Here is a 27,031-nt window from a genome sequence, read left to right as displayed (position 1 = left end):
TGTTTGCAGAAGAGAGTTCCAAACTTCTACCACCCTTTGCGTGTGGAAGTGTTTGCTAATTTCACTGCAGAAAGGCATGGCTTTAATTTTTAGACAACGTCCCCTAGTCTAAGACTCCCAACCAGCAGAAACAGTTTCTCTCTATCTACCCGATTTGTTGGTCTTAATATCTTTGATCAGGTCGTCCCTTAACTTTCTAATTTCCAGTGAATATAACCTTAGTTTTTGTAATTTCTCCTTGTAATTTTTTTACGATACAAATATACCATAAAAGGCAAAGGCTCCACTTGTGTAGTTAAGCAAAAAATGAGTTGGGGGCAGAATGAAATGAAAAGTAAAGGTTTACACAAATGTGAGGCAAAGTGGAAATTCATTGGACTAGGAAAAGCTTTAAAAAGCTACAAAGAGATACAAAGAAAATAATGAGGTACAAGTAAGAAATATGGAAAAAAAACTTGCAAGGGCAACACTTAAGATTTTTAGCAAAATGTTAAAAGGAGAGTTATAAAATGGAATGTGGGCCCATTAAAGACAGAAGCAGGAAAAATATAAATGGATGATATGAAAATAAAAGACTTGTTCGATGAGTACTTTTCCTCCACTGTGAAGAACAAGTACCAGCAGTCCAAGGGCACTTTGGGCCTGGTGGTTTTGAGATATTAAAAGAAATAGATGAGGGAATTACAGGTGCATTCATTCTCATTTCCCCCAATGCTCCAGAATCAGTAATTGTGGCCTTGAATTAGAACATTACAAATGCACTCCACTACTAAATAAGGGAAGGAGGAAGAAACCATATAGCTACTGAAATGTCTGTTAAACATTTGTTGTTTTCAGCGGAAATGTACATTGGTCAGTTTCTATACGAGATTGGTAAGTTGGAACCCAGTCTTGCATCTCAGCAGCAAGTCTAAAATCCACTCTGTGGTCGAGAACTTGCTGCCGGAGAAATTAGTGGTTGAATGCTTAATGTGGAATTATAGAATCATAAGATAGTGCAGCTGAGAAGGAGCTCTTCGAGTCTGCTCCAGCTCTTTTGAAGAGCAATCCAGTCAGTTCCACTCCCCGGCTCTTTCTTCATATCTCTGCAATTTTATTCTCCTTCAAGTATTTATCCAATTCCCTTTTAACAGCTAACATTGAATCTGAATCCATCACCCAATCAGACAGTGCATTTCAAATTCTATCCACTCGTTGCATAAAAAAAGGTTTTCCTCATGTCGCCTCTTGCTTTTTTGCCAATCACTTAAATCTGTGACCTCTGGTTACCAACCCCTCAGCCATTGGAAACAGTTTCTTTTTGATTACGCTATCTGAACCCTTCATAATTTTGAACAGCTCTACCCAATCTCCTCTTGGGCTTCCCTGCTCAAGGAGAACAAACCCAGCTTCTCCAGAATGAATCCCTTATCCCTGGAATCATTCAAGGAAAGCATATCCAATTGATGTTCCGTCACTGTTTTAACATTGCACTAGCCTCTTTAAAATGAACAGACCACAATCTACTCTAAATTTTTATAACTATCAAAATAAACTGTTCAACAAAAATGGGAAAAAAAACATGCAATTTCTTTTTCGTACCCATATGAATTTTCTCCCTGATTGCTCTCAATAATTACAGGTCATTAATCTTTAATTCCTGGAGACTGCAGGACTATCTGGGAGACTTGGTGACTCTAGTTTAACCACAGTAAACCAACTTGGCATCATCGTTGCTTGACCACTGAAACCACTGAGTATTTCTCTGACAACGGTGTTTGAGCACTTGTTTTCAGATGCTGTTAGTTTCTTTCCAGAAATTTGAGTGTTAGTGTATGGTCTCAGGATATAAAATCACATTGCACAGCATTGAGTTACGTTAGTGAGATTAACAAAACACTTTTTGCTGTTTTTTTTTAGTGTTTGAAGTGACCTCCCATGTATTACATATATTCCAGAGCAAGCTTGCTAAATTAATATTGCAAAGGAGCCTCATCTGGTGCAGAAAATAGGTAGAATTCCTAACATTTCATTGAAAGATTAGTATGGTGTAGAATTTCTTGTGTCTGTTGAAAGATAGTGCTGATACAGAGTCAAACCTGGTTTGCAAAGTGTTCAGTGACCTCCCTACTCCCAGGCATTTTCTTAAACTACCTCACCTCAATTTAAATGTTGGCAGAGCTGTCATTCTCTGCTTCTGTATCTCTAAATATTTAAATTACTAATGGTGGTGGAGTGGCAACATGACTTGATTAGTTATCCAGAGAATGTTGCTTCAATTCCCATCATGGTAGTTTCAGAAATTCAATTCAATTTAAAAAAAATCTGAAACTGAAAAACTGGTGTCAGTAAAAGTGACCATGAAGCTGCCATTTAAAAAAAAACAACAGATGGAATTTTGTGGACCGAGTACCTACTGGAACGGTGGGACCACATTTGGGTTGGAAATGTGATTTCCTAACAGGCAGACTTTGCTGTTACTCTTCCCCAGAGCATCCCGCCTCCAGGCTCCCCGACAGATTAGGGAGGGTGGGCGTGTCAAAGGAAGGATTTCTAATGAAAGGGACCGCTGTATGGGTTGAAAAGGCTCACCAGCACTTAGATTTTTTGAGGCTTCAACAAACACAGGAATGGAAATGAGACCAGGGATGGCTGCTTCCTGGGGCTCACTCTCAGACGTGGAGATCCTACAGTGGGATCTCAGGGACTGCAGTGAGGTGAGTTCTCCCAAGGATGGAAGCAAAAGGGCAACCTCTCCAACCAAGCATGCTCGGACAGAAGTGACTGAGGAAGTCAGCAGCAGCAGTGTGCTCCCTCCAACCTGGAGACAGTACACCAAGAGGATCCAGGACCTCAGGAGGGTATGACAGATGAGCGACATAACATCTTCAGGTGCCAAGTCCCACACTCTGGACTTGCCCAGCATTCCCCTGCACATCACGCCTTCGATCAACACACCTTGCTGCTCCACTCATGCATCAACCTGCAGGCGTCTCACAACCCCATCAAAAGAGCCAACACTCGTGCTCACTCTCAGCCAATCACCCTCCCTCACCCTCCACAAGTGGTGTCCTTCCCTTCTTTCCAAATAAGCCCTTCCGAGAACTCACACATCTCTGCTTTCTCTCCTTGCAGAAGAAGAAAGCATGGAACTGCAGGGAGGGTGTGGGGTTGTGGCCGTCCAGTCACAGGCACTTTGTTGGCCATTGGCAGTGCATGCCCACCTGGTCCACTGGGAAGGCGGTCTTAATCCAGGAGACTTCAGATGTCAGCAGCGACCTGCTGTATGAGCCTGAGTCTCCTGAGGCACTGGTACTCAGACATGTCGAGACAGCTGATCCTCTCTGCCTGTAGACTCTGTGTTGGGGATCTCGCCTCGTCCCAGCTGGATCTCGGTGTCCAACCCACCTGTGGAGGGACATGTGGCTGAGCAGCTAGCTGCGGCTGCTGCTGTTGTTGCTCCTGCTGGAGCAGTTGGTGGTGGTGTGGTCTCTGCTCTTGCCCCTCGATAGAGGTGGAAGGCAGTGCTCCAGAAGCTGCTCCCATGCCACGGTGAAGGCTAGCAGCAGGGAAGCACAGCCGAAGGTGAGTGAAGTGCTGGGCAGGTGAAGTGCCTTCAAAGAAGTTGGCAATCACTATCGAGCAGCGATTGCACTCTCTGAGAAAAGAAGTGCTTTGAACAGCAGTTTCTCACCTGGCCATGGCTGTAGTACTTCAATGTAACTGATTAAAGCCTTCCCAGCTTGTCAGAATATAAGGAATAGGAGGAGGCCATTTGGCCCCTCGAGCCTGCTCTGCTATTCAATAAGATCATGACTGACCTTATCTTAGCCTCAACTTCACTTTCCCATCTGTTCCCCATGACCCTTGACTCCCCTGTAGTTCAAAAACCTGTCTATCTCAGGCTTGATCCAATGACTCAACCTCTGCAGCTCTTGGGAAGAGAATTCCAAAAATTAATGACCCTCTGAGAGAAAAAATTCCTCCTCATCTCTGTATTAAAGTGAGACCCCTTATTCTGAAACTGTGTCCCCTAGTTCTAGATTCCCCCACGAGGGGAAACATCTTCTCAGCATCTACCCTGTCAAGCCCCCTCAGAATCTTATGTTTCAATAAGATTACCTCTCATTAAAGGCCAGCTACCCGACCCGAACCCGACGGGACCCGACAACATGGGTCTGGTTTGGGTCGGGTCGCCCTTCCGGGTCTGGCATTCGGGCTCGGGTCGGGCTGGGACGGGTCAGACACGCTCTATCACCACCTCCGGTAAGTGGCTCCAATGTTAATGTACTTTTTGGGCTTGAAAGGTGGTTTTGATACAGTTATTTTAAGCTTGTGCAGATAAGCAACAAAGTGAAGAACGGAAGGTAGGTTAACTGATGGTCGGGTTGGGTCGGGCGCGGGAAAAAATGGAAGGACTCGGGCCGGGTCGGGCTCGGGGTCGGATGTGGTTCTGTCGGGCTCAGGTTGGGTTTCATTTGCAGACCCAAGCCAGCCTTTACCTCACATTCTTCTAAACTCCAGTGAGTATAGGCCCAACTTGCTCAACCTTTCCTCATAAGGCAACCCCCTTATCTCAGGGAATCAACCTAGTGAACCTTCTCTGAACTGCCTCCAATGCAAATATATTCTTCCTTAAATAAGGAGACCAAAACTGTACACAGTACTGTAGGTGTGATGTCACCAATGCCCTATACAGTTGCAGCAAGACTTCCCTACCTTTATACTCTATCCCCCTTGCAATAAAGGCAAACATTCCATTTGCCTTCCTAAATATTTGCTGTACCTGCATGCTAACCTTTTTGTATTTCATGTACAAGGACGCCCAGATTCCTCTCTACTGCAGCATTCTGCAGTTGCTCCACTTAAATAATATTTTGTTTTTCTATTCTTCCTACCAATAAATGTCAGCCTGTCAAGAGACAGCTCTGAGTATGCAGGCAAGCTCTAAATTCTCAATCCAGTCAGGTAGAAACCAAGCAGTGAAAACCGGGTTCTGCCTGGTGGAGCCCAAAATGCAGCTGTCAGTCTTTGACCAGTATTTGTGGTGTAAATACATCTGGTGATGGGTGAATCATGAAGTTCACGTTGTTTCTATTATAAAAAAGAAAGGAAACCATGAGTGATTTTGGGATTGGGTTCTTACTGTGGGGTTCGTGCGACAGTTATAATATGCGTTAAGCTTTCTTCTCATAGCTGATGATTGTATCTGAAGCAGAGATCAGATTACTGTGTACTGAGCACTCTCAGGTATCCATTATTCCCAGCAGTTATTTAATTGCACATTCCAACTACTTCAAGCTTTCATCAACTGTCTTGTAAACCTTCTCCCATGAGTATACGCTGTAGTTGTATACATTACTTGAAGAGCTTGCCAGTCTGACACAATCATGGTTCTCAAGGTAAATGTAGCTTCCCCAAAGAGATCAACATGGATGGACTCACTACCACTGGCTGAGTTTGATTGATGAATAAATTGGGAGACTGGAACAGTTTTACTTGGATTTCAAATTTCAGATCAAAGTATCTTATTTGAAAGTGAGGTGAGTTCATTAAAAGTTAAATAAGTGCAACAAAAATACCTTATAGGTATAAATAGCAACTTACAAAACTTGAAAAAGCTGAACAGCTTCAAAAAAATTCTGCTGCTGTCCCAGAAAATTGACAATTCAGAAGGCAACGTAACCCGAAAAATAATCCTGAATAAAGATCTCTGAGACTGAATAAGTGAAATTATTCATATTACATTGGAATCACAATCCAAACTCCTGTTTCTTATTCGATGAAAGCTGAAACCCAATGACCTCAAATGGGACAGATGAAAAGGAATAGTTACAATGGGAATGGAGGAGGACACAAACTTGCCGTGACTTAAACTGCAACCACATCAACATTCTTAGTTCGTTGACCTCCTTATCTCGAGAGACAATGGATACGCGCCTGGAGGTGGTCAGTGGTGTGTGGAGCAGCGCCTGGAGTGGCTATAAAGGTCAATTCTGGAGTGACAGGCTCTTCCACAGGTGCTGCAGAAAATTTTGTTTGTCGGGGCTGTTACACAGTTGGCTCTCCCCTTGCGCCTCTGTCTTTTTTCCTGCCAACTGCTAAGTCTCTTCGACTCGCCACACTTTAGCCCCGCCTTTATGGCTGCCCGCCAGCTCTGGCGAACGCTGGCAACTGACTCCCACGACTTGTGATCAATGTCACAGGATTTCATGTCGCGGTTGCAGACGTCTTTAAAGCGGAGACATGGACGGCCGGTGGGTCTGATACCAGTGGCGAGCTCGCTGTACAATGTGTCTTTGGGGATCCTGCCATCTTCCATGCGGCTCACATGGCCAAGCCATCTCAAGCGCCGCTGACTCAGTAGTGTGTATAAGCTGGGGATGTTGGCCGCCTCGAGGACTTCTGTGTTGGCGATACGGTCCTGCCACCTGATGCCAAGTATTCTCCGGAGGCAGCGAAGATGGAATGAATTGAGACGTCGCTCTTGGCTGACATACGTTGTCCTGGCCTCGCTGCCATAGAGCAAGGTACTGAGGACACAGGCTTGATACACTCGGACCTTTGTGTTCCGTGTCAGTGCACCATTTTCCCACACTTTCTTGGCCAGTCTGGACATAGCAGTGGAAGCCTTTCCCATGCGCTTGTTGATTTCTGCATCTAGAGACAGGTTACTGGTGATAGTTGAGCCTAGGTAGGTGAACTCTTGAACCACTTCCAGAGCGTGGTTGCCAATATTGATGGATGGAGCATTTCTGACGTCCTGCCCCATGATGTTTGTTTTCTTGAGGCTGATGGTTAGGCTAAATTCATTGCAGGCAACCGCAAACCTGTCGATGAGACTCTGCAGGCACTCTTCAGTGTGAGATGTTAAAGCAGCATCGTCAGCAAAGAGGAGTTCCCTGATGAGGACCTTCCGTACTTTGGACTTCGCTCTTAGACGGGCAAGGTTGAACAACCTGCCCCCTGATCTTGTGTGGAGGAAAATTCCTTCTTCAGAGGACTTGAACGCATGTGAAAGCAGCAGGGAGAAGAAAATCCCAAAAAGTGTGGGTGCGAGAACACAGCCCTGTTTCACGCCACTCAGGATAGGAAAGGGCTCTGATGAGGAGCCACCATGTTGAATTGTGCCTTTCATATTGTCATGGAATGAGGTGATGATACTTAGTAGCTTTGGTGGGCATCCAATCTTTTCTAGTAGTCTGAAGAGACCACGTCTGCTGACGAGGTCAAAGGCTTTGGTGAGATCAATGAAAGCAACGTAGAGGGGCATCTGTTGTTCGCGGCATTTCTCCTGTATCTGACAAAGGGAGAACAGCATGTCAACGGTCGATCTCTCTGCACGAAAGCCACATTGTGCCTCAGGGTAGATGTGCTCGGCCAGCTTCTGGAGCCTGTTTAGAGCGACTCGAGCAAAGACTTTCCCCACTATGCTGAGCAGGGAGATTCCACGGTAGTTGTTGCAGTCACCGCAGTCACCTCTGTTTTTATAGAGGGTGATGATATTGGCATCGCGCATGTCCTGAGGTACTGCTCCCTCGTCCCAGCACAGGCATAGCAGTTCATGTAGTGCTGAGAGTATAGCAGGCTTGGCAATCTTGATTATTTCAGGGGTAATGCTGTCCTTCCCAGGGGCTTTTCCGCTGGCTAGAGAATCAATGGCATCACTGAGTTCTGATTTTGTTGGCTGTACGTCCAGCTCATCCATGACTGGTAGAGGCTGGGCTGCATTGAGGGCACTCTCAGTGACAACATTCTCCCTGGAGTACAGTTCTAGGTAGTGCTCAACCCAGCGGTCCATTTGCTTGCGTTGGTCAGTGATTATGTCCCCTGATTTAGATTTGAGGGGGGCGATCTTCTTGATGGTTGGCCCAAGAGCTCTCTTAATGCCATCATACATTCCTCTGATGTTTCCGGTGTCTGAGGCCAGCTGAATACGACTGCATAGGTGTTGCCAGTAGTTGTTTGCGCAGCGCCTGGCTGTTCTTTGTGCAGTGCTTCTGGCTGCTTTAAGTGCTGCGGATCTTAACTCGCTGGGGGCTTTCTTGCAGTTCAACAGTGCAATGCACTTAGCGGCTCTGACAGGTTCCAGCTCTTCATTATGAGATTGAAACCAGTCTGCATTCCTCTTCACACTTCTGCCGTAGGTGGTCAAAGCTGACTCATAGATGGAGTCTCTGATGTGGGCCCACTTGGTCTCAGCATCCCCTGTGGGAGTGTTTTGAAGGGCTGTTACAAGTGAATTTAGAAATTTTTGTAACAGCTATGGGTGAGAAATTCTGCTCGTGTTGATGCGCGGGTGGCCCTTCTGCTTGGAATGATGCAACTTCTTTGGTCTGAGTCTAACCTTGTTGCACACCAGGGAGTGGTCGGTGTCGCAGTCCGCACTGTGGAAGCTGCATGTGATTTGAACGCTGTTTAGAGAGGCTCGCCTTGTGACGATGAGGTCCAGCTGGTGCCAACGACGTGATCTTGGGTGCCTCCATGAAACCTGGTGACAGGATTTAGTGTGAAAGAACGAGTTGGTGATGCAGAGGTTATGATAGGTACACAACTCAAGCAGTCTCTGTCCGTTTTCATTCATCCTTCCAACGCCATAGCGCCCAAGGCAGAGGGCCATGAGTCATGGTCGGCCCCAACCCTGGCATTAAAGTCCCCCAGCATGAATAGGTGTTCGGTGTTGGGGATGCCGCTAATGATGTTATGGAGTTCCTCATAGAACTGATCTTTAGCTTCAGGTGGGGAGCAGAGTGTTGGAGCATAGATGCTGAGTAGGTGTACTGGACCAGAGGTGGTGAGCAGTCGGATGGACAGTATGCGTTCCGAGCCATTTGAGGGAGGCTCTATCATGCTGAGCAAGGAGTTTCTGATGGCGAAGCCCACTCCATGCTGTCTTGGTTCTTCAGGATCCCTGCCCTGCCAGAAGAAGGTGTAGTCTTGCTCTGCTAGAGATCCACTCGCGGGGAGGCGTGTCTCCTGAAGTGCTGCAATGTCTACATTGAGTCTGCTGAGCTCGTTGTTAATGATGGCGGTCTTCCGAGAATCGTTGATTTGTGTAAGGTCTTCCGACAGGCCAGGACACATAGTTCTGACGTTCCAGCTTGCAAAGCGAAGGGCTGGTACCTTCTTTCCTTTTTTCGTGTTGTTTGGTGCGGTGCTTCAGTTCACCTTTCGGGCAATGACCCTGAGCTCCAAGCACCCATTGAAGCAGGTAGACTGTGGCGGGACAGAACCTTATTGACCGGGGGCTGCCCGGTTTGAGGCGGGCGGTAGCTGTCCAGTGAGGTGCGATGACCTCTCCCACTGACAAAGGCAACCTGTGGCGCCCAGTTTCTACGCCAATTTATCTGGACTTATAACCCGTAACTGCTGCCTTCCGTGTTGTTTCCGTCGCTGTGAGGCAACTATGGAGTGACCTCTCCATGGAGCATGCCTGGGCGAATTTATGGAGGTTGAGAGTTGCCCAGTCGTCAAAACCCCTCTCTCTGCCTTTCTGGTGGGGTCCAAAGGAGTGCAGGACACGACGTTTGGCACCGGTATGGCTGCAGGAACTGCCGGAAACATGCCAAAGGTGACATATGACCGCCTACGGGGTTCCGCTCCGGATTTTCTGTTAGGGTTTACTCCCTTAGCCTTGGTCTCTCCCGAGACTCCCACAAGGCAGTGGGGTTGTTCAGGCCCCTGCACAGGTGTAGGATGATGCTGGTGGGAGGAGGGGGTGCGAGGGGAAGGGGTGGAGGGAAGAGGGTGCGAGGGGGAGCTGGAAAGGGGGCTGTAAGGGGGTGGGGGGGGTTGCAGGGGGAAGATGGTGCGAGGCGGGGACTGGGACGGGGTTGTGAGGGGGTGAGCTGAGAGAGTGGAGCAGGGAAGGGGAAGGGGGGAAGCGGGGGGAAAGCGGGTGCAGGTAATAAGCCATTTCCTCAGTTCCCACCATCGACGTCTGGAAAGCTCATCCGCGTCCTTCGGGAGGTGAAGCATCTTTTGGCAGACTTACAAAGGTGATTATATTCACTAAGGGTTTTTTGATGTGGTTTATATAAAGGCATACCGCATTGACGACAGTGTGCTGCAGATGCTCTCCGAGCCATCTCCCGCGGGCGCTTTGAAGTTGCAGCCGAGGAGCGGTTCGTGGATTTTTAGGGCTAAAATGAACTGATTTAAAGAGCCAGGGGAGTTTAAACAGTTTAAGAGGGTAGATTGGGGGAGAAAACACTAAGAATGGGAGCAGATGGCCATGGATAGAGTTGAACAGCAAGGGAGCTTCCTCGGGAGCTTACAACCCAGGAGCCATCTTGCCATGAACATTACATTAGTTGTATTATCAGGCAAAAATAGTGTGCACAAAAGCACAAATTTTTAAGTGGTGGATTTAGAAACTTTAATGAGGAGAAATCAATCAACTCTGATGCTGCAAAACATACTTCATTGGGATTCTGGGGGGAATGTCGTTTGAGAAAAATATTAAAATGGACTTCACTGTGACATCCCCAGGTACTGGGGTGAGGAAACAAGATATGCAAATAAACCAGCCAAGGCAATAGGGCGTGAATCGGAAGTGGGAAAGGTAAATGGCTGGGAGAAAAGCCAATGGCTCACAACTGTACTGTGGTCCACTAATAGGTTCATGGCAGTCAAGCTCAGCTGGATTGTGAGGTTTAAAACCTAACCCCTTTCGTGACTCCTTTTACTCCATCTTAGGTGACTGTGCCTTCAGCCACTGAGGCCCCACTGTCTAGAATTCCTTCCCTAAACCCCTCCACTTTTCCAGCTCCAAGGTCCTTTTTAAAATGCACGTCATTGGGCAAATATTTGATCATTGCTCCTAACATTTTCTCTTTTGACTTGGCATCCATTTATTTCTCATTATGGGCTTGTGAAGCCCCCTGGGGTGCTTTTCTTTGTTAAGGGTACTATATAAGTGCAGGTTAGTATTGATGAAGGGAACTCTCGATAGACCTAGCTGAGTGAGATGCAGATGCATTCTGTATCAGAAGCCTAATGCTTTTTGTAAATTGTTGTGTATCTGTGATGCCCAATAATTCTAGTGCAGAGTGAACAGAGTTCTATTAATTTATAATTTTGTTTTTTTGCTTTCAAGAGACAGCATTGAAATCTGTGAACATGTAGGAACTGATTGGAGATTCTCTTTGGCCCAAGAGGGATAAAGGAAATGATGTCTCGTTTTTTTCACTTCTTTGCTGATTGTGGAAAATTAGCATTGCACAGTCCAGAAAGGTGAGGGGCCTGTCTGAAATACCTGAATTAATTTGGGTTGCATTTTAAAAAAAAACAGTCTCAAGGGCATAGTTTTCAAAAATTAATTCTATAGTCAGCTATTATGTCTAAGAAACATCAAGGATTTAGGGTTTTGTGGTATATAGTGAAGAATGTTATCCATGTACAAAGATAATTTATGGTCAATTAAGGCCAGGCCTCCCTCCTGGATTTCCTGATTGCTCCTGATTGCCTGTATCAGACCTCAAAACACAGAGGCACATAACAAATGTGACAGGGGCAATCTTGTCCTGAATGTCAGGGCTGTTTGACAGTTCACCCTTAGTCGGTCAGGAAACTTCCAGAACAGCATAAAACCAGCCAACCCATTTCGCAAAGGCAGCAACTAAGTCAAACCTTCCATCAGGTACTGAAAAGGATATGTGTGCTGCTTTGTCAGATTAATTTTCAGTATCGAGAGAGAGATGGCTGAAGAAGATTGGTTCATCTCTCTGGTTGGCACCGTCAATAAATATCTTGGAAGATTGTGTCAGGAGCATCTGTTTTGAACAAGATCAATTCTGATCCAGGTGGCTTTGGTGTTTCATCAGCATTTTTACCAAAACTTTAACCTGGTTTTGTTTTTCCAGCAACAGTATCAGGCTGCATTAAGAACAGCCCCATGGGGCCATTTTGATATTTTAATGAATGGTAGCTGGGCCCAATATTCCCAAATGGCTCATCCATGCTAATTATCTGTGATTCATCAGGATTAGGGTGGTCTCCTGGACTAGTTTTGATCATCTACTAATTAGTCCCGGAGCACTTGGTATCACTTTCCCCTCTGAGTCACTAGGTTTTGGGTTCAAGTGCCACTTCACTTAAACGCAAAATCTAGGTGGACACTTCAGTGTAGTACTGAGGGGGACTGCACTGTCGGAGGTGCCGTCTTTCGAGTGAAGCATTAAACCGGGGCTTCACAGATCAAAGAGCAGGGGAGTTCTCCCTGGTGTCCTGGACATAATTTACCCCTCAACCAACATCACTAAAAACAGATTAATCTGGTCATTATCACATTGCTGTTCATGGGACCTTGATGTGCACAAATTGACTGCCACGTTTCCTACATTACAACAGTGACTAGACTCCAAAGTGGCTTCACTGGTTGTAAAGTGCTTTGGCATGCCATGTTATGTAGGGTGCAAAAAGAAAGACTTGCATTTCCATAGGGCTTTTCATGACCACCGGACGTCTCAAAACACTTTACAGCCAATGAAGTACTTTTTGAAATGTAGTCACTGTTGTAATATAGGAAACATGGCAGCCAATTTGCACACATCAAGCTCCCACAAACAGCCATGTGATAATGACCTGATAATCTGTTTTTGTGATGTTGATCGAGATACAAATATTGGCCAGGATACCAGGGAGAACTCCCCCGCTCTTCTTCGAAATACTGTCATGGGATCTTTTACATCCACTTGAGAGGGCAAATGGGGCCTCGGTTTAATGTCCCATCCAAAAGGCGGCACCTCCCGACAGTGCAGCACTCCCTCAGTACTGCACCGGAGAGTCAGTCTTGATTTTTTATGCACGTCCTTTTTAAGGGTCAGAGAGGAATTTTCCAGTTTTTGTTTTGTTTAGTTGGCCTGAGCTTTTAATCAGTTTGTTTGCCTCACCCAAGTGGGGTGGGAAATCTATTTATTGTGATACAACATCCACAATAACAGGGAGGAATCTAAGTCATCAAAAAGCAACTATTTGCTTTATAAATGCCTTTGTTCTGATATGGCTGACCACATACCCATTGAAGTACCACCAAAAGGAAATAATATGGAAAAAAAACTCCCTGGAAAAGATTGTACCATGTTCTGCAACGTAAATACCAATAATTACTAGAGATTTACTAGGATGTTGCCTGGTATGGAGGGAAGGTCTTACGAGGAAAGGCTGAGGGACTTGAGGTTGTTTTCGTTGGAGAGAAGGAGGAGGAGAGGTGACTTAATGGAGACATATAAGATAATCAGAGGGTTAGATAGGGTGGATAGTGAGAGTCTTTTTCCTCGGATGGTGATGGCAAACACGAGGGGACATAGCTTTAAGTTGAGGGGTGATAGATATAGGACAGATGTGAGAGGTAGTTTCTTTACTCAGAGAGTAGTAGGGGCGTGGAACGCCCTGCCTGCAACAGTAGTAGACTCGCCAACTTTAAGGGCATTTAAGTGGTCATTGGATAGATATATGGATGAAAATGGAATAGTGTAGGTCAGATGGTTTCACAGGTCGGCGCAACATCGAGGGCCAAAGGGCCTGTACTGCACTGTAATATTCTAATTCTAATTCTAAAAAAAAAAATTACTCAATGCTTCTGGAATAAACATTGACGCAGACCCTTCATATTTCACAATTACTGAGAAGCTATTTTTAAAGGTTGGATATCATTGAGGAAATGGATGTGGCACTGAAGCAGTTAAAGTGCTTTTGTGAAGCTTAAATTTATTTTCACAGTATGAATCAGGCAGCTGATGGAAAAAAGAACCAAAATCTATATGTGAGGTGTTTCGACTATGACCAGAAACATGACACACAGTGGTTGTGGTATAATAATGAACATCCCAACTCTGATGGGGGCATGCCTCTCAAATTAAAATAAGAGCGCTTGCAATAGGGAGACTTGTAATGCAAGAGCAATGTTGTTGGGCCAAAAAAAAGAAATCTTTTTTTTCCGTAAAATAAGATACACTTTCAACGTCCTTTGTTTATTCATCAGCGATTTGATCGATTCTTGTGAATATTGTTTCCCATTAGGAGCTGGAGCTTTAAATAGCTCCTTCATTTGACAATGTCAAGTCAATAATGCGATGCTTGACTAGACCTCTCATTACAGAGGCATCTACTCACATTGCCTTTACTACATTCTGGCAGCATGCAGTGCTAATGCTTAAGTAAGATGATCTGAATGGAGACCTTGCACAAAGAGCACTGGGGAGGAAGGTAGGAGAGAATACCTCCACCTCACATTGCAGTTTGTCTCGAAAGTTATATAGATGTGTCAATTTGAGGATTGAATGTGAGCAGTGATCTCCCGGGTTCCATCTGTCAGTTGTCCTGTGTATTGAAGAGGAATTGCTGTGTCCTGATAAATATATTCGAAAAGTGAATTAATAAGCATGCTCCAGTGTCTAATGGGGATAATTAGTGCTTTAGGTGCAATTAAAATCCCAAGAGTCAGCTTTATCATTGCTAGAACAGGGGAACTATATACACAGATAGTTAAATTATTGCTCTATCTTGTGTATAACAAACCTTAGAATAATACTTTCACATCTGAAGGTTCACCAGCAATTGTACCTATGTAATGCCTACTTGTGACAGATTTGACTGCCACTTAACATTGGGAAATTGGTTTAATTAATTTTACATTTCACATCAGGCAATGTATCGTACATCTGTAAGACACTAACTCCCCCTCCTCTCCTGAGTTTTCTCCCCTCTCTTTAAAGACGTGATGCATACTGGGATACAATTGGGCAGGTCCCAACAGCACTCAGTACCGCTCAATACTTTCTCAACAACAGCTCCATTTATATGGCCCCATTAACGTAAAACGCCCAAAGATGCTTCACAGGAGTGTAACCAGACAAGAAATCGGCACCGAGCCGAAGAAGGAGATGTTAGGTCAGGTTTGGTCAAAGAGATAGGTTTTAAGTAGTGTCTGAAAGTGGGGTGGGGGGGGGGGGGGTGCGTGGTGAAGAGAGAAAAAGGTCCTTTTATTGCTGCTTCGTGATTTGACATGTCCACAGTGGCTAATCTTCAGGCATAAACCTAAGCAGTGAATGGTATTGGAAGAATTCTTGCTGTTGTGTTTCTCATCTCCTGTGAACATCTGTAGGTTATTTCATCAGCAGAGAAGGAGCTGCTTATCACAATGACTACGTCCTCATTCCATTTTGGTAAAAGCGTATTTAGATCTCATCACTGATTTTTATTCAGCTGAATTCATGCTTTCCCATTGATCATTTGAACGGCACTGTACAGACATTTGACCCATTACTAACTTTGATGCATTTGAACTTTGGGGGCTTGAGTTTTCGTTATGCATTGAAACTGCGAGAGCTCATTAGATATTTAGAAGCATGACAAAAGGCAGAAGGGGGGGGGAGGTGGGTGGCAGAGAGAACTGGAAATAGGTAGAACAGGAGATGGGAAACACAACAGCAGGAATTCTTGCAGCATCAGAACAAGAAGTGGACAGACAGGGATGAGGTGAGAACCTTAAAGAATGCTAATAGGAATGGACAGAAAGTTAATATATTCAAAGAATACTATGCTGAAGTTCCCACGAGAGAAGACTACAATAACATGGATTTAGATGGGTAAGATTCTGCCTGATGAACCTCCTTGACTTTTTTTCAGGAAATTAGTTCCCAAATGGACAGGACAGTATTATTTCCATACTTTTCAATTTTAAAAACATTTTCAATAAAGATCTGCATGAAAGGCTGTTATTGAAACTGAAAATAGTGAAAGATTCAAGGTGAAATCTGGGTGTGGGCGGAGCATAAAAAGTAGTGAGTACTTGTTGCCAAAGTGAGGCCAGATCTACGATTGCAGAGCCCAAGAAGCAGTGCTAAAACATAAACATTATTCCCAATCTACAATAATCTACATGTGGCTATGGGGAAAAGGCAGGGGAGTGGGACTAGCTGAGGTGCTCTTGCAGAGAACTGGCACAGACACGAGGGGTGGAATGGCCTCCTCTGTTGTAACCCGTTCTATGATTCTATGATTAATGACTGGTCAGTTTTGTAATTGATATTAAATCAGTAGTGGGACATTCAAACTGGACGAAGCAGCAAAGAACCTCCAAAAGGCATGCGATAAAATTTACAAACGGGAAAATCAGTGGCGGTTGAAATTCAGTACAAACAAGTAAACTCTAGATGGGATGGAAATCACTGAAGATGAAGTGGAAAGGGAATGTCACTTCCTTAACATGTCAAATCTCAGTGGAGCAGCAGTGGAACATAGCAAATAGAATTGATAAATGGTGTTGCTTGGTCATTTAAGTACGAGTTGAAAGATATAATGTTAAAACAGTACAGTGCACTGGTCAGAGTACACTTTGAGTTCTGTGTTCTATTCAAGCAACGGAAGTGGTTCAGAGAAGAATCACCAGGCACATGCTTAGAACTACAGGATTGACTTACAAAGAAAGAGTGTAGTTGCAGGGCTATTTAGTCTTGAAACAAGGTGTCTACGATGGGGAGCTTATAGAAGTGTGCAAGGTGCTAAACGTTATTGATAAAGCAAATTCAAAATGCTACTTCATCATATGCCAGAATATTATAACGAGGAAGCCTAAGTTAAAAATGGTGAAGGAAAATGTAGGCCAGATGGTGGAAAGAACTTCAAACATGTGTGATCAGCCCTTAATTGGTCCTCCAGTGGAGTTGAGAACTTAGAGACTGTTAGATGTTCTGATGTGGAGAAGTGATGCTTGTTTTTCTTATTTCTGAATGGATGAGTTAAGACAGGCCAACCAGTCACACTCACTTGGATCTATCTAGTGCTATTTTAAAAATAAATTGGCATGCTGAGTTGAATTAATAACATGGTGCTCTTTAATGTTTGGGCCTGCACAGACTGCACACCAACTGACTCTACTCCAGGTTTGTGTTTCCACTGCTGTCTTTGCGTAATCTTCGATTGTTTAAATGTGTTCGCTCCCCCAGTGTCTCAGTGGGTGAAATGCACTACTTAATGTGGGATTGAGCCATTGCACCAGGAAGGTCCCAGGGACCAAGGTCCCAGGCTCAGTCTCTAATTCGTCTTTCTTTGAGTTAGCTGTTCTCACCTTGAGCAGTAATGGGACTGTGATTGGCCTGGAAATTCCTCGGATTTGTTGTCGAGGCTGGCACTGACGAGTGGTCAGATGGATGAGATGCTGGGAGGTCACCTGTAATTGGGGCACTGTCCCCCAGCATAAATCACTGCCTGCAGTCGAGGATGAGCACAAATTAGAAAAGTTTTACAGCATTATAGCCATTTGAATTTAGTGTCACTTTGGGAACATGAGCAGGTTTAAATGCCATTTCTTGTAATATCCCAGCACTATCCTAACACCTGTACTCTTCTTTGTCCCTCCACCAGATGGGATTATACTGACATATCAGCCAACATATGTGTGTGAATCTTTACTCGTGTCAGGAGATTCAGTTCGGACTTATACAGCAGCCCAGTGAGAATCTGCTGATGTGGAGCAGTCTTTGCATCAGGTGCTCACATCAGGAGAATTTCACCAGAATGAAGGTCGTGGCACATGACTCTAAAGGACGGTTCTTTCAAATTCATCCTGTATGGAGGAGCTTCTCAATTTGTGCACCCCACCCATGGCCCCTGCCCTGCTGGATTTTGACCGCTATTTGTTCCCTGCTTCCTCTGTTCCACAATCAGAGCCTGATCTTTCAATCACCATAGGGTAAATCTTACGTTTCGGTCCACCCAGTGTGGAATTGGAAAATTGCACGCTCCCAATCCTTGATTTTCCACCTCATTGTGAATGTCCTAATATGTATTCTCATCAGTGACTGTTCCATATCAGGAGGTTTGAAGCAGAAAATATATTCTTGCATCCCTGCTCTTTGGAATTTCTTCCAAACTAATTCCTCTTACCCTCAATCGCTTCCTCAAAACGCATCCCCATTCCTCCTTTGCCTGTGAGTGCACCTTTTGTCTTGAAAAGACTGATGGTTTTCCATCTAATTACATATGCATCATGGGTGGTTGTCTGGGCAGTGGTCACACACATCAACCAGAAAATGATCAGCACTGCTGCAGCTATTTAAAGGTGTCAGCCGTTAAGATGGATCTCATTTGATATGAAGAGAACAGAAGCAGACTAAAGGTTCACACTAATCCATGGAGCATATTGAATAGTGCATGGACAGATGTATGAATGATGCCCTTGCAAGTGCAAATGCATTTGTAAAGGTGAATGAAGGTTGGCTTCCCTCGAAGTCAAGGAATCCCATCAAGGGAGAATGAACTAAAATGCTTGGCGGCAGATAGCACCATGGTGATTTCTTTGTGTGCAGTGCAGTGATTTGGACTTCTGTTGTGATTCAATGGAAAAGGAAAGAAAAATGCTGTCCCTGCTCAACAGTTCTTCAGTCACCTGTTATATCTGTGGGTATCAAGTTGATCAATAGTGCAGTTAATGGCTCTTGTTAGCTAGCATAGAGTTAGAACCGTTGAAGTAGAGATCAACTTGACTGGAAGTATTGTCCCCTTGTTGGACCCCACTGCAATCCCCTGTGCATCAGTTGGTGCAACTCTGCCACCACATGTCTGGTGAAGCTGAGCCTGTGGAGTGGGAGGACTTCTCCTGTACCCGGTCAATGCCAGATATCTTGCCTGGACTTACAGATACATTAGGTAGCACAATGGCAGCAGTGAGTACCCCAGCTCCAGTACCTGGAATGATCCTCTTCATCCCCTTGCATACACTGCTGTCATGGGTGCGTATTAAGCAAATTATTCATATCTTGCAATGGATTGGCAGGGAAAAAAAGAGCAGTGTACTTCTAAGAGATTCCTTCCCTCTTTGCGAGATTTAATATCCCTTTTAAATGGATACAATTAGCACCAGGCAGGAAAAAAAATACAGCAATGAGCAGCCACATTATAGCCTTTCAGAAACACCATATGCCTGTGTACTGAAGCTTTTGCATGCTCTGTGCAAGAAAAGACACCTGTCGACAACAAAACCAGGACTTATTGCCCACTACATGAATTGAGTGGGGAGCTAGAGAATTTGTGAGTCTCTGATTTTTCTGATCCTGTTCCCCTGATGGAAACTATTTCACCGTCAGGAACTTCTACCTTACAGTAAGCCAATAAAATGTGCTTTCTTTCCATTTTCATTACATTTGTGGTACAACTGGAATTGTTGAATAAAGCTGTTGATTTCTGTAATTGGTATCAGTCATGAATGGGTCACTGGTAACTCATCCATGTCTGTGCCATGAGTTAGACTGCTATTCATGAGCGTAAGACTGTATTCAATGGTGTTTCGCTGTGTATCATTTATCAAATCTCAATCTTAATTTTATTAGCACGAACACATGAGCAAAGTACTTTCTTTCTAGTAATAAAAAGAAAATAGATACAATAAATATTTGAGTCAAATGCGCTGCCTTTTTAACACTTTAATAGGCATTTTGTGCTTTGAATTAATCCTGGTTTCAGTTTTATGGATCCATTATAGGGTCTAGTTTAAAGCCTATAATGGTGATCTACTGTATCAGTGAATCTCCACTGTGCAAAGTTCCCTTTGGCACTTCTGTTTATACTTAGCAAACTAACATAACTCAGCAAGTGAACATTTCTGAAACCTTATGAAGCATCACCTTCATTGAGTAAATGCATTGTTCTGCAGTCGGTCTGCTTGGGAAGATAGAGAGAGGGTTTGCGGGTTAAGGTGTTTCCACAAAAGGAGAGTCAATCTATGCCAACTCGGGGGACATCCTTAACAGGAGGGAATGTGGGAACAGTTTAGCCAACTCACACAGTTGGATAGTTGTACGAGTCAAAACGGCAGGAATAAGGAAAAAAAAAAGTGAATTGTTTATAAGTGATCCAGCTGTAGTCATAGGATGCAGGGGTGGTCAACTAGATTTAATCTCTCTGTATTTCTTGCAGGGTCAAAACAAGCATGTATTTGTTTTAAGGTAATCAGGAGCATTCATGAAAATATGGCCCTTTGGCTTTACCTGAGGTTTATTCTCTTCCTCATCTTTGTAATAGTAGAGCTGTTCTCCCCTGAGGACAAACCAGCGTTGCTGCCAGTTCTTCATGATACTTCTCTGTTTCTTCAACCATCCTGATTTCAATGTCCTATCCTGAAGCCTGGGTGAGGATGGCCTGCTGGAGGGTCGGCTCTGTTCTCCCATCACCATGCTTTTTGACCGGGCTGACAACAACAACAACAACAACAACAAAATTACAGAGTTGCGAAGGTATCATTTTAAATGTACCAATGTAAATATTGAAAATAATCTATTAATATCAAAAAATAATGTGTTTGAAATTTCCATTGCCAGATCGTGTGAGCTTCGGGTCCAATTCATTTCCATCATTGTATATTTTTTCACTATTTTGGCCCAAAGCTAAGTTAATAAAGGAAATTGTTGTTAAAATCCCGAACCAAAGACAGCATCACCAATCGAATATTGCAAGGAAGTAAAAACATCACAATTCTCCATCAGGGCGTAAATCACATTGAATAAGTATTTATGTTATGAGAAAAGCCTACTTCTCAAATACTGTATATCTTAATTGTTGGCGGTGTTATGATTGCCTGAGACTTTAATCAGCCCTCCATTTTGTGTTTCCCTGAATACCAGTCCAGAATCTACCTTATACAGTAGAGACATATGATCTGAGGTTTGACAATAAACAACCTTATTGGTTAGAGCAGGAATGCCCTCTGTCTTCCAGGATCACATATGAGGTAGATCTACCAAATATAGGAAAGAAAGACGTGTGTTTAGATAACATCTTTCATTCTCCTTAGGATGTCCCAACATGCTTTACAGCCAGTGAGATACTTTTGAAGTGTAGTGGAGGAAACACGACCGCCAATTTGCACACAACAAACTCCCACAAACAGCAATGAGATAAATGACTAGATCATCCGTTTGTTAGGTGTTGGTTGAGGTATAAATTTTGGCCAGGACACCTGGAGAACTCCCCAGCTTTTCTTTGAGTAGTGACAATTTGCATACAACTAGATGCTATAAACGACAAATTGAAATGAATGACCAATTAGCCTGTTTTTGGATCCGTCCTGCTCTCCCTCCTCTTCCTCATCTACATACTACCTTTCCATGATGACATCTGCAAGCACAAGCTCAGTCTCTATATTTTTTTTAATTTTCCTACGGGGGTTCGGATGATGCTACTAAGACCACCTTTATTGCCCATCGCTGGTAACCGGCACAGACGGTTATGGGCCTTCTCCTTGAACTGTTAACTGGGCTTTGACTCAATGGAAGAAATTGAAATAACTTCTGAACTGAGGATGCCGTGTGTGTGGTTTGGAAGAGTACTTGAAGTTGATGGAATTCCCATGAAATGGCTGCTCTTGTCCTTCATGATAGTAGAGATCACAGGGCTGGGAGCTGCTGTCAAAGGAAGCTTCACAAATTGTTACAGTGCATCCTGTACATACTGGAGCCACTGTGTGTCAACATGGAGGGATAGATACCTCTGCAACCTCCAGACTTGATTCCTCCAATGGTCTTGTTGCTGGTCTCCTATCCTCCATTTGCTATGACCTCCAACTTGTCCAAATTTGGCTGCCCGTGTCTTGCCTCATACTATGTCCTGCCGTCACCTCCATTCTTGCTAATGTACACTGTACCCAATTCTTTAAATTTAAAACCCTGGTCCTCATCTTCAAATCCCTCCACCGCTTTATCCCACCCTCTTTTTGCAACTACCCCCTCCCTTCTCCACCCCACCTCCCCCCCACCCACCCCCCGCAGCTTTACATCCCCTCCTGTGTCCTTTGGTCTGTTGACCACTGAACTCACTGTTACTGTTTGATAATGATATGGGATCATTTACGGCCATCCAGAAAGGCAGCTAGAGCCTCAAGTTAGAAACTTAGGAACATTACATAGAATATAGAGCACAGAAACAGGCTATTTAGCCAATCAGTCCAATCAAGTCTCCCTCATCCTTGCTCATCTAACTGTGTCAGTAAACCCTGAACTCCCTTCTTATCTAGCTTCTCCTTAAAAGCATCTATACTATTCACCTCAACAACTACTTGTGGTAGAGAGTTCCACATTCTCATCAATCTCTTGGAAAAGAAGTTTCTTCTGAATTCCCTACTGACTATCTTATATTGATGGCTTCCAGTTTTGCCCTCCCCCACCCCCCCACACATGTGGAGACATTGTCTCCTTTTTCAACACCTTTCACATTGGAACAAGAGTAGCCCATTCAGCCCCTCAACCCTGTGTTGCCATTCAATTAGATCATGACTGAGCTGTATCTTAACTCCCTTGCCTTGGTTCCATAATGTTATACCCTTGCTTAACAAAAATCTATCAAGTTTTGAAATTTTCATTTAACCTAGCCTCAACTGCGTTTTGAGGGAGAGAGTTCCAGATTTCCATTACCCTTTGTTTGAAGAAGTGCTTCCTGATATCACCCCTGATAGACGCCCAACAGTAATGCAACACTTCCTAGGAATGACAGTCTCAGTTATGAATCCACAACATTCTGACTTAGAAATGAGAGCACAAACCAAGTGACTTGTGCTGGCCCATTTCATTACAGACAAGGTTCCACAACTTGCAAGTATGCATCCAAAAATATTAAAGAATTAAACTAATGGGTTGGTGTGGTCGAGAAACACTGAGATTTGGAAAATTAATATTGTAAGATATCTTCAGATGTTACAGTAAGGATTCAATCATTCAATTATGATAACCCATTAGAGAATTCAACAAAGGAAAGTTGTATGAAGCTAATTTCCCATCCCTTCCTGTTGCTCTCAGTTTTGATCTATCGATATGTTTGACCCATTTGGAATATAATCCATTCTCAGCTAGGTTGCTAATGGAGAAATTTGAGCATCTCACTGACATCCTTCCTAAACAATATAAACTACTGGTTTCAGTATATTTTTCTACTCCTCTCCCAACATACCATATTAAAGATCAGAGCGCGCAATTCCTGCCATTAATGGCCCAACATGTAGCTCAAGTACAGGGTAGTAGTGAGAATAATTTCCGATTTACTGTGTTACTGAGTCAAGACATTTCAGCCTGTTTCTGTGGAGAACATAAGGAATATCCAAAAATTGTTCATTTTGTTTTGTGTACAGTCTACTGATAATTCAAAGACAATTTTTGTGCTAGCAATTGTTAGTTCTCCAATAACTTTAAATGAAGCAATGCAAATAACACAACAAAATGGGAAATTACTGCTTGAAAGAATTAAGGGTTGACTGTCATTTGATTTTTTTCTTGTACTTTTTTTTTAGTTGGAATATCTGTTCTTGCTGGCAACCCTGTTGTTCTCTGTTTTGACCTGCCCACTACCAACCAAGCACTGGTCTTTCAATGGAACAGAGGGTTTTCCTCATGTGGACCTCTAAGTTTTGTCATTGTGCCAACTGAGTTAACATGTCCTTTGAGAAATCATCAGTTCATTATAAGGTTAAGCTAAATAATTGAATAGGATCTTCACTGACTGCTTATAATTTAATCATTTATGGAATAATCTACCTTAAAAGGACTTTCTTTAACTTCTTAAAGTTGAACTGAACTCTGTTGAAATTATATGCATTTCAATAGGTTATTTTTCTAAGCCTTTGTTCTGAACCATTTGTGCTGTGGAGAAATTCCAATAATACCACTGTACCTTACAACTGATACCCAATGTGCCAAATATCACCTTGGTTTGATGGAGAACCAGAGTGCATTGTCAGACCTATTGCATTTAATGGAGGCCGACATGAAATAATGATTTCATACCTGTGTGGATTGTCCTGGAAACTCTGGTTATTTATCTTGCCCAATGCTATGGAGGAAGGATTATCCCAGCAGCCACAGCAGTAGTGAAAGTCCTCTATTCAAACTGTTTCCCCTCATGACAAGGGAACTCTAATTAAAGCACACATACCATGCAATCCATGGCCCATGTGACTCATGCAGCTGGCTACTTTTAACCACACGAATGATTTTTGGTGTGGGGCAAAGCCTAAGGTGCCCGCAAGCTTGTGGGACACTGCCCAGTTAGCCATTCCCTCATGCCTCAGCCTTGACTGAGAACATGACTGGCAATTGGGCAAACTGCAGACAGAAAAGCCGGGAATAATCCTGTTCTCACATAACGTACACTTTAGAGCAAGAGGCCACTGGAAAATAATAATGAACAAGAATCCTGGCTGATTCTTCCTCTCACCAATCCAAGCATTGCAGCCCCTCCCCCACCCCCCTTGGACAGCTGCCCTAGTTGAGATGTGTTAATGCAGCGCAGTTTGAGGAACAGGTCAGTGTGGCACAGTGATACAGCATGTGCTGCATTTACCTAGTAAGCCACTGGAGGAGCAGAATTTAAAACCATTTCAAAATTTTGACTTGGAGCACAAAGCAACCATTGTAGTGAGGATCATTTTGGCAGCAAACAGTAAATAATAGTTGGAAAATATTTGTAGCAAAGGAGCCATTCAAAAACTTAACAGCAGACGTTCTGTTGAAACGCTCTGTACATTTCAAATGCACAGTGCAAAGCGACTGGAACCGAGCACATTGTTCCGATAAATTCATTGTTTGGGGTTTGATGTATTTATATATGGAAGTTATTAATAGAAAAGCGGACAATCATTTACCTACATTCAGCAGAATGAAAGCCTACTCAGCAGATCTGTCTGACTGGGACAATCTGCAACAGGTCTAATTTTTTTAAAAGTGGCTGCAAAGTATAATTAATCACTGACCAAACATAAATAGATCCAAGATTGTCCTAAAGCCTTACTGTCTGTAAACAGGAGGCATGTTTTAGGCTGTATAAATGTATATTATTTTAATCTGAAATGTGGTAATCATTATTTAAAATATAGTTATTAGGAAAATGCTATTCAATTCAATTTAAAAACTTTTCTGGGTGAATGACCCATATTGTTTAATCCATTAACTGTGTAATTCCCTTTTGTTCATTAGCCCAAAGAATCAGTCAAGTCGTTAATGCCTAAGGAGCTAATTACATTGGCTATTTGATAACTACATATAGACAGAAGAAAGCAATCCCACAACCAGTAGGTCAGATCAAAGCTCTACTGTCCTGCCACATTCAGTTGTGAATGGTGCTGAACAATTAAACAAATAACCTGAGGAGGAGGCTCCATAAACATCCACATCCTCAATGATGGGGGAACCGAGCATGTCAGAGCAAAAGTCAAGCGTAAAGCATTTTCAGCCGTCTGTGTCCGCAGCCCAACCACCTTCTGCTGCTTCATTAATGATCTTTCTCCATCAAAGGGTCAGAAGTGAGGATGTTTGCTGATGATTGCACAGTGTTCAATACCATTCGCAACTCTTCAGATACTGAAGCAGTCCCTGCCCACATGCAGCAAGACCTGGACAACATTCAGGCTTGGGCTGATAAGTGGCAAGTAACATTTGCACCACACAAGTGCCAGGCAATGACCATCTCCAACAAGAGAGATTCTAACCATCTCCCCTTGACCTTCAATGGAATTACCATCGCTGAATCCTGAACCGTCAACATCCTGGGGGTTAACATTGACCAGAAACTTAACTCAACCAGCCATATAAACACTGTGGCTACAAGAGCAGGTCAAAAGCTGGGAATTCTGTGGTGTGTAACTCACCACCTGACTCCCCAAAGCTTATACATCATCTATAAGTCAGGAGTGTGATGGAATACTCTCCACTTGCCTGGATCATCCTCTGCCATTTCCGCCACCTCCAGCGTGATGCCACTACCAAACGCATCTTCTCCTCCCTTCCCCAGTCAGCATTCCGAAGGGATCATTCCCTCCGTGACACCCTGGTCCACCCCTCCATTACCCCCACCACCTCGTCCCCTTCCAATGGCACCTTCCCCTGCAATCGCAGGAGTTGTAATACCTGCCCATTTACCTCCTCTCTCCTCACTATCCCAGGCCCCAAACACTGCTTTCAGGTTAAGCAGCGATTTACTTGTACTTCTTTCAATGTAGTATACTGTATTCGCCGCTCACAATGTGGTCTCCTCTACATTGGGGAGACCAAACGCAGACTGGGTGACCACTTTGCAGGACACCTCCGCTCAGTCCGCAAGCAGGACCCCGAGCTTCGGGTTGCTTGCCATTTCAACGCTCCCCCCTGCTCTCATGCTCACATCTCTGTCCTGGGATTGCTGCAGTGTTCCAGTGAACATCAACGCAAGCTCGAGGAACAGCATCTCATTTACCGATTAGGCACACTACAGCCTGCTGGACTGAACATTGAGTTCAATAATTTCAGAGCATGACGGGCCCCCCATTTTACTTTTATTTTTAGTTTTTTTTCTTTTTCCTTTTTTTAAAATTTTTTTTGTGTTTGTTTTATTTTATTTCATATTAGTTTGTTCAGTTTGCTTACCCACTGTTTTTTTTTGTTTGTACTTGTGGCTGTTCAATTTTCAGTCCGTTAACACCCTTTCTGTACTAATGCTTTGTCTTTCAACACACCATTAACATATTGTTTGCCTTTGCTCCACGACCTTCTGGTCAGCTATTCTGTGACCTTGTCCTATCTACACCTCCTTTGTTATCTCTTGCCCAAACCCCCGCTTTACTTGTTTATAACCTTTTACATTTCTAATATTTGCCAGTTCTGAAGAAGGGTCTCTGACCTGAAACTCTGCTTATCTCTCCACAGATGCTGCCAGACCTGCTGAGTATTTCCAGCATTTCTTGTTTTTATTTCAGATTTCCAGCATCTGCAGTATTTTGCTTTTATTCTAAGAACACTGTTTCCTTGGGTAGATGACTGGGCAACTAGATGTAACTGAAAACTAGATTTCTAAGGAGCAAGTTTGAAACTTCTCCACACTTAACACACACAGTAGGGTGGTGCAGTGGTTAGCACCGCAGCCTCACAGCTCGAGGGACCCGGGTTCAATTCTGGGTACTGTCTGTGCGGAGTTTGCAAGTTCTCCCTGTGACTGCGTGGGTTTCCTCCCACAACCAAAAGACTTGCAGGTGATAGGTAAATTGGCCGTTGTAAATTGCCCCTAGTGTAGTTAGGTGGTAGGGAATATGGGATTACTG

The 27,031-nt window shown here is 43.8% G+C and overlaps 1 protein-coding gene and 1 long non-coding RNA gene across 2 annotated transcripts in view; one reads left to right on the top strand and one right to left on the bottom strand.

Moving 5' to 3' along the window:
- LOC137355493 (uncharacterized) overlaps positions 1-19,288 on the top strand; it is an 80,556-nt gene extending 61,268 nt beyond the window's left edge. The window contains exons 3-4 of the long non-coding RNA XR_010970933.1: positions 11,078-11,214; positions 17,347-19,288. This is a non-coding gene — a long non-coding RNA (uncharacterized lncRNA). The remainder of the gene's footprint in view (positions 1-11,077; positions 11,215-17,346) is intronic.
- The window catches only part of LOC137355492 (rho GTPase-activating protein 22-like), a 330,838-nt gene that overhangs the window by 260,952 nt on the left and 42,855 nt on the right, over positions 1-27,031 (bottom strand). The window contains exon 2 of the mRNA XM_068020688.1: positions 19,968-20,167. Within this exon, the coding sequence (XP_067876789.1) occupies positions 19,968-20,167 (200 nt within the window). The remainder of the gene's footprint in view (positions 1-19,967; positions 20,168-27,031) is intronic.

Source organism: Heterodontus francisci, chromosome 42, assembly GCF_036365525.1.
Source record: "Heterodontus francisci isolate sHetFra1 chromosome 42, sHetFra1.hap1, whole genome shotgun sequence".
Classification (NCBI taxonomy): Eukaryota; Metazoa; Chordata; class Chondrichthyes; order Heterodontiformes; family Heterodontidae; genus Heterodontus; species Heterodontus francisci.
This window is presented reverse-complemented; position numbering and strand designations above follow the sequence as displayed.